The following is a 13,804-nucleotide window of genomic DNA, read 5'->3' on the forward strand; positions in this document are numbered from 1 at the left end:
ACCCTAAGTGTGCTGAAATCAAACAAATCAACCAATCAAAGTGAGTAAATCAAACTCAACACAAACAACCTGAGCGACCCCCACACAAACCCTGCCAGCCAGACCCCCCAAGAACGCACAATAGTATCAAAAAAACCATACAAAAAATATCGCAAAAAATTATCAAAAGAACACAATACTTATCTGAAGCTATCTCACAGACTGAAAAACACAAACAACCGCGCCAGGAGGAGAGGTTCAACCGCGCTGGTTTCGGGAGGAGCCCTTCTTCAGGAACCTGACCCCCGACGGAACACGAACAAAGAGGTCGGCTGGAGGGCGGGGTGCCTGAACGGAAGAGCACGCCGCCTAAAACGAATCTACAGGTGACGTCATGCACAAACCAACCAATCATACAATGTTATGCTGTGCACAAAATGTTTACAATATTGATTTTATATATATGCAGAAATAGTCTAGTGCATGGATTATACAATTTTTTTGTGCTCACACCAGTGCATACATGCAATTCTTAATACTCCAACACTTTGCTTTTATTCTAGCATCTCTCTACCTCAAGTTTGTCTTTTATTTTTTTGTCTTTTTACTCAGACTCTTTATGGAACTCAAAAAAGTTGCAGGTTTTTCATGCTCATTTCTCCTAATTTCTACCATCATGTAATTCCCACCATAGCTGGCTATAAAAGGAGATATCCTCCCTCCCCCCACATACACTTCCTTGAACCTGGTGTTAATGCTCAGTCCTGTGCTCAGTCTTTTGTCATTCCGTGCACTTCTCTGCATTGGCACTGAATGGTCATTTAAATTCTGTGGCAGTGAGGCTATGTGAGGCTTTGTGCATGGTTAGCTCAAGCATAAACCCCATTTTCACATAGGGTACCCATGAAAATTAAGCATTAAAGTTGAGCTAATCTGTGTCAAACCTGGAGCATTTTACTGCATCTGCCCCAGAACGCTTTTGCTGCTAAGTTCACAGAACAGCAATCTCTTCCGAGATCTCTGAGATGTCCCTTCTCATGACAGTAAATGTGTTATGAAGCACATGTTTATACCTGGCAGACTTTGTATTCCCAGAGCTACTTCTTCATGTGCTGTTGCTCCCCTGTACTTGAACTCATACCGACGCAGGAAACTTGTTTTGGCTGAAAAAGAAATAGAACAGCATAAAGGACCAGAAATCACAAATCAGTATTGCAAAGTCCTGTGTGTGGGAATAAATCCAGACTGCAAACTAAATGCATTGTAATCATATGAAGCAAAATGCTGAATACGCTTACACAGATGAAACAGAACAAGAAACCACAACAAAAGAAGAAAAAGTTTGTTCTATAGAAGACATAAGCATAAGCAAAAGAGCTAGAAATCTCAACAGAATAGTGCTTCCCGATCTTTTTGTACCTGTGACCCCATGTCTGTAGTTAAATAAAATTATGTGACCCCCTGGAGGTACGGAATAATGTCATCTATGGAGAGCCCACCTAGGTCATGACCCCAAAAGTAAGTTTTGACACTCCATTTGGCGTCCTGACCCACAGTTTGGGAAGCTCTCTCCAATAGAAAAAGAAATATTTGTTTTCTGTTACAAAAAAAAAATCTCTTAATGAAAACAAGCAACATTTTTTACATGGACATTGCTCAGTATGCACTCAGTCTTTCAATGGAGCAAATTTACCTTTAACTAAGCAGAGAGAAATGTATTATGCTCTATGATATGTCAAACAAAAGAAGTCATTTATATTCTTTGATGTTCATGTGTGAAATTTTATATAGGTAAAACTTCTGAGACCATCAAGCATGAGTTGATATAGGGGCTCATTTTCAAAATACTTAGACACACAAAGTACCATAGGTTTCTATGGTACTTTGTGTGTCTTAAGTGCTTTGAAAATGAGCCTCTAAGCATCATAGCTGCCTCAGGAAATAAAAGTTGTAGAGGTGCTTCTTCAACATGAATTTGAGGCTTTACTATTCTCAATCTTATAGAAAACCCATAAGGGCAAAGTAGGCAACCCTCGCAGATCATCTGTTGCTTTGTCAGGAAGAAATATGAATATACTGTGATTTTTGCTGGTATGAACAGAGAAAACTGACTAACCTGCCATACAATCCTTTTCTTTTTTAAGAAAAGGCAGAGGGGTGTAGAAGGGAATGGGGGCTGTATGAAGGGTTTTTGTTTAATAGAGTTAGAAGCTATAAGAAACAAGGCCTTTCACTGCAGTTTGGGTTATGTTGAGACATTTGGCCTTTACGCTTTATACTCTCCCCCCCTCCTCCATTTACAAAACCGCGAAAGCAGTTTTTAGCACCAGCTGGCATGCTGAATGCTATGTGCTGATCCCAATGCTCATAGGAACTCTATGAGCACATTTAGCGTGCCGGCCAGTGCTAGAACCCACTTTCGCGTTTTGTAAAACAGGGGTTTGTTTGGCATTCACACGATCGCCAATTTGTTCTTATCTATCTTAGATGTTCAGATAAATATTTTTTTATTAATAAAAATACAAAGAAATAAATATAAAATAAGATGCATTAGTTACATTGGACTTCTAGGACTCATACTAATTCCATGACACCCCAATATTGCAACCTGTCATTGGTTCTTGTATTCATAACATTTTCACTTCGTATACCATAGGTATAATATCTAGCTCTCGAGTTTGCTTCAAAACTTCTGTGTGAAGATGGAGACTATTCAAAAGTAGGCATTATGCCTTATAATTGCCATATAAGGCTGTGTACTTTTAAACATGTTTGCATTTCTTTACAGAAATGTTTGTGCAGTCCTTACTGAAAACATACCCCAAGGCAAGAAGTTATATGACAAAACATGAGCAGTATTGGCCTTAGGGCTCCTTTTACTAAGGTGCGCTAGCGGTTTTAGCGCACGCAGGATATTACCGCGTGCTACGCAGCTAGAACTAATGCCAGCTCAATGCTGGTGTTACGGTCTAGCGTGCATGCACTATTCCGTGCGTTAATGCCCTAACACACTTTAGTAAACGGAGCCCTTAGTGTCAGATCTATGCTTTAAAACAGGACATCTTCTGAAAATTGTGTTTGCTGGTATTATTTATTTACTGTAGATACTCAAATATAAGGCAAGATTTTTGGCCAAAAAAAAAAAAATCCCAAAAATGGGGGTCTCATCTTACCCGCCACCCTCCTGGATTTGTTGCAGGCCTCCGCTGGGCCTGCCGTATAGCCTGATGGGGTGGCCCGAGACAGGAGGGATCCCTCCTGTCTCCTGTCCTGGCCAACTCTGCCAATTTTTTTTACCTCCCTTCCGCCTCCCCCTGCGTACCTTTTTGAATACCTTGTGGTCCAGTGGTGTACCGGGCAGGAGTGAGCTTTCCATGCTCCTGCTCCATGCTGAGCACCTCCCTGAATAGCCGTTTCAAGTTCTCGCAGCCCAGTGTACCGGGCATGAGCAAACTTTCACTCTCCTACCTGGTGATGAGCCACTCGCGGAATGGCCACCACGAGTTCTCATGAGTCCTGCAAGAATTCGGGGCAGCCAATCAGCGAGTAGCTCAGCGCCGGGCAGAAGCACGAAAGCTCGCTCATGCCTGGTACACGGCTGGGCTGTGAGAACTGGAGGTGGCCATTCAGGAAAGGACTCGGTATGGGGTAGGAGTGCAGAAAGCTCACTCCTGCTCGGTACACTGCTGGACCACCAGGGATTCGAAAAGGTATGCAGAAAAAGCAAGAGGGGGGTAAAAAAAAAATAAAAATTGACAGAGTTGGCAGGGACAGGATACGGGAGGGATCCCTCCTGTTCTGGCCCACCAGGTCATACAGCAGCCCAGTGTAGTCCTGCAGGACATCGGGAGAGAGGGAGGACAGGGTAGGGAGGGGGGCTGAGTGCAGAGCCTGGCAGGGAAGGGGGGGGCACACAAATATTAAACTACCCCCGGTCTTGTATTCGAGTCAACCTTTTTTCCTCCTTTTGGGGGGGGAAATGGGTACATTGTCTTATACTTGGATTGACTAATATTCGAGTATATAGTATATGGTCATTATTACCCTCTAAGATAAGTTCTTTTCAGTCTATTTTAGACTATGGGGCCCTTTTATTAAAGCATAAAATTGTTGCACTTTAACTGTAGAAGTGCAAGATGCATGCCCACCATCTACCCCTGCTTTTAAACTCACAGGGCAGATACTACATGGGCACACATTGCATGCCTCTGCAGATGGCATGGGTGTACCCTATCTACCTGCCCAGCCAAGAAAATGGGTCCCGGCATGCAAATAAAAAAGGGAAGTGGCACCAACTGCAGCCTTTTCTCAGCATTTTTCTTCCACCCCCCACACCCCCCTTATAAGGAAGGTTATTCAAAAAAAATAAAAAAGGGGAGGAAGGCTGACCCCCCCTACTAGTAGTATCGCAAGACCACCACTCAAGGTCAGGATAGCTATTTTGAAGCCACACAGGGCAAAAGCAGAAAGGCTAGGCTTCCAAAGAAACCCTAGGGAAGGTCAGGCTATACTGGTAGGGTCAGGGCTGGGGGGCTGGGAGAGTACTGATAGGGTTGGGGTTGGGAGGGACTGCACCAACTAACATTATGTTTTTTGTTTTTTTTTTATCTGGGTTGCAGCAATGCTAACAAAATGCTGGCTGTGGTAATTGCAGATGTGTCACTGACAGTCATGAAAGCTAGCCTGCAGCACCGACCTATGTGGTAGGCCACACACTGCTGCCACTCCTTAACTGCCCACTCTCCTCTTATCTGCAGTTAGTGCTACAGTATTTGTAATTCAGTAAACTTTTGAAAATATGGGTATTTTTGGGCATGACCATTTGATCTCTTTCATAGATTTTTTATTGTAATTGATTATTTCATTATATTATACTCCATTATATTTTGTTTTGCTGGAAACTAAACAGAGGTCTTTACTAGTTTTTAATCTTAGACCATTGTTACCCTAGATTCACACTAATGGCCAGCATATGCTTAAAACCTGCAATAGCTGCTTAATGCAGTTTAGTAAAAATGACCCTATGTGATTAACAGATACATATATGTTTATTATCTGCATTTTCAAACAATTGTATGTGCTGCGTGTAGGCAAATTTTGCCCAGTGAAAGAATATGATTATAGGAGTGGGTGAAGTCATACTGATAGATGCGGTGCTCAGTTCATTAACTACCTCTACACTGTAATGATATTTTTATATACCGTATTTGCCGGCGTATAGGACGACTGGGCGTATAAGACGACCCCCCAACTTTTAGTTAAAAAATAGAGTTTTGTGTTATACTCGCCGTATAAGACGACCCCTTCTTCCGCACACCTTCTCTACCGCCCCGGGTGCAGCACAGCCGGCCAGGTTCCCTTACTTTTGTGGCACTTCCCCGACCAACCGACAACAGCCCCGGTCCGACAAACCTCCCTGCCCTTAACCGCAAATCTAAATTACCTTCTTACAGCTGCTGTAAGAAGGTATTTAGATTCACGGCTACAGGGCAGGGAGGATTGTCGGACCCGGGCTGTTATCGGTCGGTCGGGGAAGTGCCACAAAAGTAAGGGAACCTGGCCGGCTGTGCTGCAACCGGGGCGGGGCGGCCGCCCCTCTCTCTTGGTAGCCACTCGAACCGCGAGGCTACTCTCCTTCTCCTTACCTGCCATGCATGCAGCACAGAGCCGAACGGAAGTCTTCCCGACGTCAGCGCTGACGTCGGAGGGAGGGAGGGCTTTGTTTAAGCTTTGTTTAAGCCCTCCCTCCCCTCCGACGTCAGCGCTGACGTCGGGAAGACTTCCGTTCGGCTCTGTGCTGCAAGCAGAGAAGGTAGGGAGAAGAAGAGCCGCGCGACTGAGTACATCCAGCCCCGCAAGTAAGGGCATGTAAACTGTACCCGGCGTATAAGACGACCCCCGACTTTGGGGAGGATTTTAAGGTACTGAAAAGTCGTCTTATACGCCGGCAAATACGGTACATAGAAATTGTTTGTGCAATCAATCATAGGCCCCCTTCCCTTATTCCTTTTTCTAATTTTGTTTGTTACAAAGATGTCAAAAAAAGACAGCAAATAATTCAAGTCAGGACTCGGGGCCTGAAAACAGACTTACAGTTCAAGGCAACTTTTTTCTCTCTGGGCTGAGTGGCAGGTAACCTTCTCTGCTGTTCTCCAGTCAGACACCCCTTAGCAAAGACAACATCTACCGATACAGTCAGCTGAAGCTAGATCAGAGGAAACATTTTATAAAATAAGCAAATAACTAAAGTTTCTAATCAAACACACAAAGCAAAACCTGTCTTATCAAAAAAGAATCCTTTTCAGGACAGAACCGAGGATGAAATAGCAAGAGCGTTTCCCGGTAAAACCTGAGGTATATTGACAGAACTACGGTAGCCTAATGGTTAGTGCAGTGGGCTGAAAACCTGGGGAACAGGGTTTGATTCCCACTGCAGCTCCTTGTAACACTAGGCAAGTCACTTAATGCTCCATTGCTCCAGAAACAGAACTTAGATCAGGAACCCACTAGAAACAGAAAAAAAAATAATCTGCATATAGTATTTTGTACTGTTTTGATTGTAATCACAGACAAGACAGTATATCTAATCCATGACCTTTTAATGGTACGGGGTATTGCAGAGAAGGAGGAGGTTCCGTTCCAGGAATCCTCGTGAATCTTGAAAAACCGTGAATACAGTTTTTCGTGGGGGAGACTGGAGAGGGCAGCGGGAGAGGCAGGAGAGAGCAGCCGGAGTGCCGGCGAGTGAAGGAAATCACTCGCTGTATGCTCCGACCGCCTCTTCCTGCACTAAAGTCGGGCCTTACCAATCAGGAGCTGCAGTTTCAAAGGCACCATCATGGTATGAAAATTTCTCTCATGCATATTCATCGTGGGTATCCTAAAAAACTGACTGGCTAAATGTGTCCCAAGGACTGGGTTAAGAACCCCCAATTTAGATGCCACTATATAAAAAAAAATGTATGAGTCTAAATGATGGACTAAATAAGTGATCAGAAAAAACCTGTGTGATGTCTGACACATTGTAACACATATGCTATCTAAATACACTTCTCCCTCCGAATCCGCGGTTTCAGTATCCGCGGATTCGGTTATTTGCAATTTTTTTTAATCTATTTTCATTTTTTGGCTATTTTTAAGCCGTCCAAGCCTCCCCGAAACCTTACCTGGTGGTCTAGCGGTGAAGCAGGGCAGGAGCGATCTTCCTATGCTCCTGCTCCGTGCAGAGCTGTCATCAGAATGGCTGCCGTGAGTTCCTGTTGTAGTCTCGAGACTACAACAGGAACTTCCGGCAGCCATTCTGATGACGGCTCTGTATGGGGCAGAAGCATAGGAAGATCGCTCCTACCTCGCTTCACCGCTAGACCACCAAGTAAGGTTCCGGGGACACAGGAGGGACGCGGGGGTGGGTCAGAGCCGGCCGAGAAGTTATTCGCGATTTTTCACACTTCGTGGTCCGGCACTGCACCTAAACCCCGTGGATACGGAGGGAGAAGTGTAGTACAAAAACAGCAGTCAAATTGTCAGTCATGGACTGCTTTACAGTTGCTGAAACCTCTGGATAGACATCATGTATGTTTCTTTTAGTAAATCCAGTTTCTTCACCCCACCTCCTTTCATGTACATACCTTTACTATGACAGAGTGTCATTTTCTTATTATTATCTCAAACTCCACAGTTAACACATTCTAGGAATGACACAAAGTGAGATATCTTTCTATTTTTAAAATTTTTCTTGTCTATTGGTTGCTTATGTACTATTTCCTTGCTTTGTGCTGACAAATATATAAATTTGTGCTACATTAACTCTAAAGAGAAAGTGTAAGCAATTTTATTTTTCTACCCTTTCTGTACAAAGATTCATGAATGATATACAGTTCATGTAACTAATTACCATCACTCCAGCATAATTCAACAGTGCCAAATCACGGAAGCAGGGATTTTTCCATTCTGTTTCCAACAGCACCACAGCCATGAACATTAAACATCTCAGTGGTCAGAAATACTGACTTTTGCAAGAATAAGGGAGGAGCTTCATACCTTATACTCCCTAATGCTTGCGACTACTTAGCTGCACACAGCTTCTTACCTGCAGGGTGTCCAGTTTGCTAATCTGGGAATATGGCAGGGAGGCCCGATAGGTCTCTGTTGTTTTCCACCATAGTGGCAGTCCAACTACAAGTACAATGACTGCAATGCAAAGTGCTGTATACTTCACCCGCAGTGCTTCTGCAAAACAAAACCAAGTCATGTTGAAAAGAAGTTGCACAAGCTGCCAGACAAGTGTGAAAACAAAATCTCTGATATACCAAAGTAGAGGTCTGCATGGGAACAGGGATTGCGGGAACTCCAAGGGAATCACCCCAGGATCCACGGACTCCCACAGGGGTCCCCTCAAAGGCTGTGGGGATGGATGCTAGCTCTGTGGGGTTCTTTCAGTAATGCCTGCCTTTCTTCAAAAGGTTTCCCTCCAAAGCAGTATAAGTACAGTAGTTTCTTATGCCTCCTGTCTTCTTGCTTTCCATCTTGCTGATCAGCAGGCGGGATTGGGAGGTTGTACTTGCCAAATCAGGTGGCACGTGGTGACTGGTGATTGGCAAGTGTTACCTAGCCCTACCCCCTGATACACCAGGCATTTTCTTAAGCTCATGCTGATTTCCTCTATTTTCTTTTGCTTCTGAGACCGAGACTAAATGAGCCAGCCAAAGTGGTGAGGTCAGTGGACTCGGTGGAGCACATGCACAGTAAACATGGAGGCAATGGCAGCCATTGAAGAAGACAGACTAGAGACAGAGCAAGACTGACAACATAAGTAGCAAATCCTCTTGGGGTGTTTTCACAAAGAGTTGCACCTGAGGCACAAAGTCTGATGTATTGTGTTACTAGCTGTGTAATAACTACCAAGTGTTTGATGAGCCAAGTAAACCCCTGTACCCCCCCACCCCACCCCATTCCTCAGTTCCATGATAACCATCAGTACCTAATACCCAGTTGTCCTCCCTCTAATATAGAAGGATTTGCAGGAGATAAACCAAAGGACAGCTCACCCTACTATCTAACTAGAAAATGCTCTTCTCCAGTCTCCTGGAACTGCAAAAGATTCCCATTAAATCCACTCAGAACGGTTTTCTCCAAGAAAGAGTGTCACCTGCATGCCCCACACACCATGTATAGGGGTATAAGCAATGCAAAACCCAGGCTAGAGAGAATTAATATTAATCTTATCCAGCCACAAACATAGTTAGCAGGTACAGTGAACACAAGCCGCTCTTTTTCTTTGAGACGATTAATTGATCAGCATTGCTTTCTTACAAACCCAGAAGAGAAGAGTGCAGTACAGATTGATTATGAGAGAGGATATAGAGGAAGTTTTGAGAAGGAGAGGAAATGTGGATTAGGGAAATATGTTGGGAGCAGTGACTTAGTGGTGGTAAAAAAATGATTAGCTACTATGTGATGAGAATCTTTTAGATCAATAATAATTTATTGACTTGTGATGAGAATCTTTTAGGTCAATAATAATTTATTGACTTTTTTAAATCACAAATAACAGAACATCCCCACATCCACCAAGGAATCATCAAGAGCCAGGTTTTATACATTTATACATCAGTCTGACAGTAAGAATCCAACAAACCCATACTTTTAAAAAATATGGCAAACGGTTCAGTTTTACCGTAACCAGCCACTTCCTCGTACTGCCACACTAAACAAACAGCATTCCACCATGCACAATATGAAAGTTCAGAACTATTCTTCCAGCAAGTAAATTTGCTAAACCCATTAATACATCAAATAACCTAGCCTCTGTTTTATTTAATACTGCAGCCAAGGCCACAGAACAACCAGTATGTAAGTTAGTGAAACATGAAATTTAAAAACAGCTAAAACTCTTTCCCATACTAATTTCCAAAACAATTATACACAAGAAAAAGCAAATAACATCTCCAGGCAACAGAACCAACAAACACCCAACCCCACCTTTGATAACCATGACATTTTATAGGGTGCCCAAAGGGCCCAATGAGACACATAAAAGAGGGACTGTGTTACTGAAGCAGAGTGGGTAGTCCTACAAACCCTTGTCCAAAAAGTCATCCAGTCATACTCCCCCACTGTTTCCCCAAAATCATGCTTCCAAATGTGCTTCAAAGCCACACATTGATTAACCCCCTTAAACTTTCAGTACGTGGTTGAGGCTTTTTTATTCTGCCCACTTAAACCCTCATAGAAATTTTGTAAACCAGTATCCCCCTTCTCAACAAACCCTAATAAACTACAATCTTTTAAACAATGCCGAAGCTGTAACCAACTGTAAAATTTGGACACTCCTAAACCAAACTGCTGTCTCAGCTCCTCAAAAGCCTTACAACCCCTCCCCCTCCATTCAGAAGCTGAGTAACATACAAAATACCTTTGTCTTGCCAGTCAGCCCAACTAACCACAGCACCGTGTATCCTTATCCCAGGATTATATCAAATGGAAACAAGATCAGCTATTGGCCATACCCGATCCAAAATCCTCTGCTAAGAACTGAAGCACCTGGGGTACCGCAGGCATTAGAAGGAACCACATTCTCCACCTTCATTGACAGCAATTCAACTAAGAGAATTGGGGGACACTAAAGCCCGCTGTAGCTGCACCCACCGAGGACACCACCCAACTTCCTCTGGCAGAAACCAGGCCACCACTGCTGCTGCCATAAAGGCATAATGATATACTCTGAAGTCAGGGAAGTTCACACCCCCTGAACTCTTCAACTGCTTCAGTTTCCATAGGTCAATTCTAGGGGGCTTATCCTTCCTAAGAAATCGCAACATCTTAGTATCTTAGTATACAAAATAAGTGGGTGAACGGTATTGGCATCATACTCAAATTATAGTTAATTTTAGGAACCAACACCATGTTTATAGCCTCCAATCTGCCCCACCAAGATAAATGTAAAGGAGACCAAATAGTAACCAGCTCATCAACAGCAGCAACCAATGCTTCTCGATTCAATTCTAAAGAACTCTCTACAGTAGTATCAAACCAGACCCCTAAACACTTCATCTTTTTGGCCGGAAGCCTACCAATATGTTCCTGATGGGCATGGACATTAAGTGGCATCATGGCTGGAAAAACTTTCCAACAAGGAAAACAAGTCAATTGGGGATTCTGCTTTTCAAATAGAATATCAAATCATCTGCATATGCGGACAACTTGCAATGTACTGTACTGCACCACATTCCCTCTATTAGAGTACTCATGTATTTTAAACTTTAGATCTGGTTTTTGGGGAGTAAATTCCCTGAAATCGAGCTACTTTTTGTATTCCAAGTACCTGTGACCTGTATTTGGCACTACTGGAAACAGGATACTGGGCATGATACACCTTTAGTCTGACCCAGTAAGGAAATTCTTACGTTCTTAATGACACATGCTTCATCCATTATCAATTGTGCTGTGAAGTAACATTAACATCCTACAAAAGAAAGTCACTGCAGTGCAGACCTTTAAAGCAAAGCTGCCATACTTCTAGTCTTGCTTTTCTTAAGAAGTGTAATTAGGATCAGAACTAGAAACCTTTGAATACAATGACACAAATACATGGAACACCCCGCCGTAGGAGGGGGAGGACGAAGAGGGAAGAGTATGAAAAAGAAATAGGAACACCCGGTGCAATAATGTAATGAGGGGCCCCTGTATTTCATTACTGCAGCTATTCTAAATCCAGCTCTAACAATTATGGTAACATTAAATAATATGATCACAGACCCCTCTATCACATATTGTTTAACAGAGAGCACAACCTCTACTTTCTAAAAGATTGCACTTTACGCACACACGAAGCGCACTAGATACCGGCCACAAGAGGGGAAAAAAGCCATCAATTCCCTCACCAGAGACAGCCCCGGCCATTCTCGCTCCCCTTCCGTAACACAATGTCTCCGCCAATCGCAAAGCCCTGTTTCCTCCAGTAGCCAATCATCTGCGCGATAAGGCGGAAGATGGTTGCACCTGGAGAGCGTTGGGAAAAATGACGTCCAATCAGAAGTTCCTGTTTCGAAAGACGAGGAGCGAAGCCTATAATGACGGCAGTAGAAAAGGGCGGAAGTATGGCAACTTGGAAAGAGCAAAAGAGATGAGAGCGCATGGCCGGTGGATACGCGATATGATTGTTGGAATTCGCTTCAGGGGGAGGGGTCATGGACTGCCTAGTCTTACTCTTGGCGGAGGCTTTGTTAGTGTGGGTAAAAGCCGGATCCGCTGGATCCTTCCAGTCCGGTTTCCCCTTTCTTCTGGTTCCTGCCTTTCTACATCAGTCCATTGAAAACCTCAAGTTGCCTAGTTCTAGGAGGGAGTAGGCTAGTTCTAACAGAACAGTCCTAACACTGATTTAAATGGTCAGAACCAGGAATTACGAACACATATTTAGGTATTTATATACCACCTATCAAGATTATCTAGGTGGTTTACAATCAGGTACTGAAGCATTTTTCTTATCTGTCCTGGTGGGTGCACGATCTATCTAATGTACCTGGGGCAATGGATAATTGAGCAACATGCCCAGGGTCACAAGAAGCAGGGTCACAAGAACCCACAAACTCAGGGTGATGAGGCTGTAGCTCTAACCACTAAGCCACTCCTTCCACCATATAGGGTTGCCAATTTTGGGGAAAAAAATTATTTGCCACACCATATAGCAGGGGTTCTTAACCTGGGATCCTTGGATGAGTTTCAGGGGGTCCATGAAGGGCCAGCTAAAAATTAACATTTAAATTCATTATATAGCCCAGTTGATGTTTCTCGCAGACGTGAGTAGATGAAATAATGGTAGTAGAAAATGTAGTAGTAGTATATCTGTTTTAATTTGTATAAGATGATTGTATTTCATAATTATAATGAGGCATTTTTTGCATGAAGATGGAGTGTCTTTTTTTTAGATTTTTTACTTTTAAAGTTTAATAATACTTTGTGTATGTCATATATGAGACAATCAAATCTTGATAAAGTACATTATATTAATTGCATGCAAAGTTGTGTTTATGTGAATATTTGTGGGGGAGTCCATAGCTTTCATCAGATTCTTAAAGGGGTCCGTGATTCAAAAAAGGTTAAGAGTCATTGCCATATAGGGTTGCCAATTTTGGGAAAAGATTATTTGCCAGTTGCAGCTACCCAAAATTCTCCCTTGTTTAGGGTTATCATATGGCTCCAGAAAAAGGAGGACAGATTGAGGCATCTGGGTTTTACATCCATTGCTTTCAAAGGATGTAAAACCCAGATGTCTGAATCCATCTGCCTTTTTCTGGAGCCATATGATAACCCTACCCTTGAAGAGTTTGCTGAAAGGGCGACAAGAGAAGAGTAAGGTTGTTGGGGGGAAGAAATAAGAGGATGTGGAAGAGGAGGAAGAAAGATGGTGAAAAAAGATACAAGGTAGGAGAAGTATGTGTGTCAGGAGCAAAATGAGAGTAGTCTGAGAGGTGGATGAGTATTAGGAGGGATATGTGTGAGGATGAGATGGCCACAGGTTAATTTATCCTGGCTTGGTTCATAGAACTGAGACAGTTGAAAAGGACAGTTGCAGGCTAAGTAGGTGACAGTACCCAGGAAGAAACAGGCATAGGCCCTCCTATCCTCTTAAAGGAGGCTGGAATCAGGCCAGGGAGTCTAGAAGCACAATTGTTGCTGGAAGATGAGTATAAATGGATTGTAATTCTCTGTTTGGAGGGGGTTTTAAATTGGTGACCACTGTAGCGATTGTATTTTATACAGATGTGAAGCTTACCACCTCACCCAGGCTAATCAAACATAGTTCTGCCCTATTATATACCTGGAA

The 13,804-nt window shown here is 43.2% G+C and overlaps 1 protein-coding gene across 1 annotated transcript in view; it reads right to left on the bottom strand.

Moving 5' to 3' along the window:
* PIGS (phosphatidylinositol glycan anchor biosynthesis class S) overlaps nucleotides 1-12,011 on the bottom strand; it is a 44,041-nt gene extending 32,030 nt beyond the window's left edge. Inside the window, exons 1-4 of the mRNA XM_033921186.1 lie at nucleotides 11,862-12,011; nucleotides 8,069-8,208; nucleotides 6,073-6,184; nucleotides 1,053-1,142 (exon numbers count right to left, since the gene is read on the bottom strand). Coding sequence (XP_033777077.1) covers nucleotides 1,053-1,142; nucleotides 6,073-6,184; nucleotides 8,069-8,208; nucleotides 11,862-11,880 — 361 coding nt within the window. The 5' untranslated portion in view covers nucleotides 11,881-12,011. The remainder of the gene's footprint in view (nucleotides 1-1,052; nucleotides 1,143-6,072; nucleotides 6,185-8,068; nucleotides 8,209-11,861) is intronic.
* Nucleotides 12,012-13,804: the final 1,793 nt, after the last annotated feature.

The sequence above is a fragment of the Geotrypetes seraphini genome, chromosome 15 (genome assembly GCF_902459505.1).
Source record: "Geotrypetes seraphini chromosome 15, aGeoSer1.1, whole genome shotgun sequence".
In the NCBI taxonomy this organism is placed as follows: domain Eukaryota; kingdom Metazoa; phylum Chordata; class Amphibia; order Gymnophiona; family Dermophiidae; genus Geotrypetes; species Geotrypetes seraphini.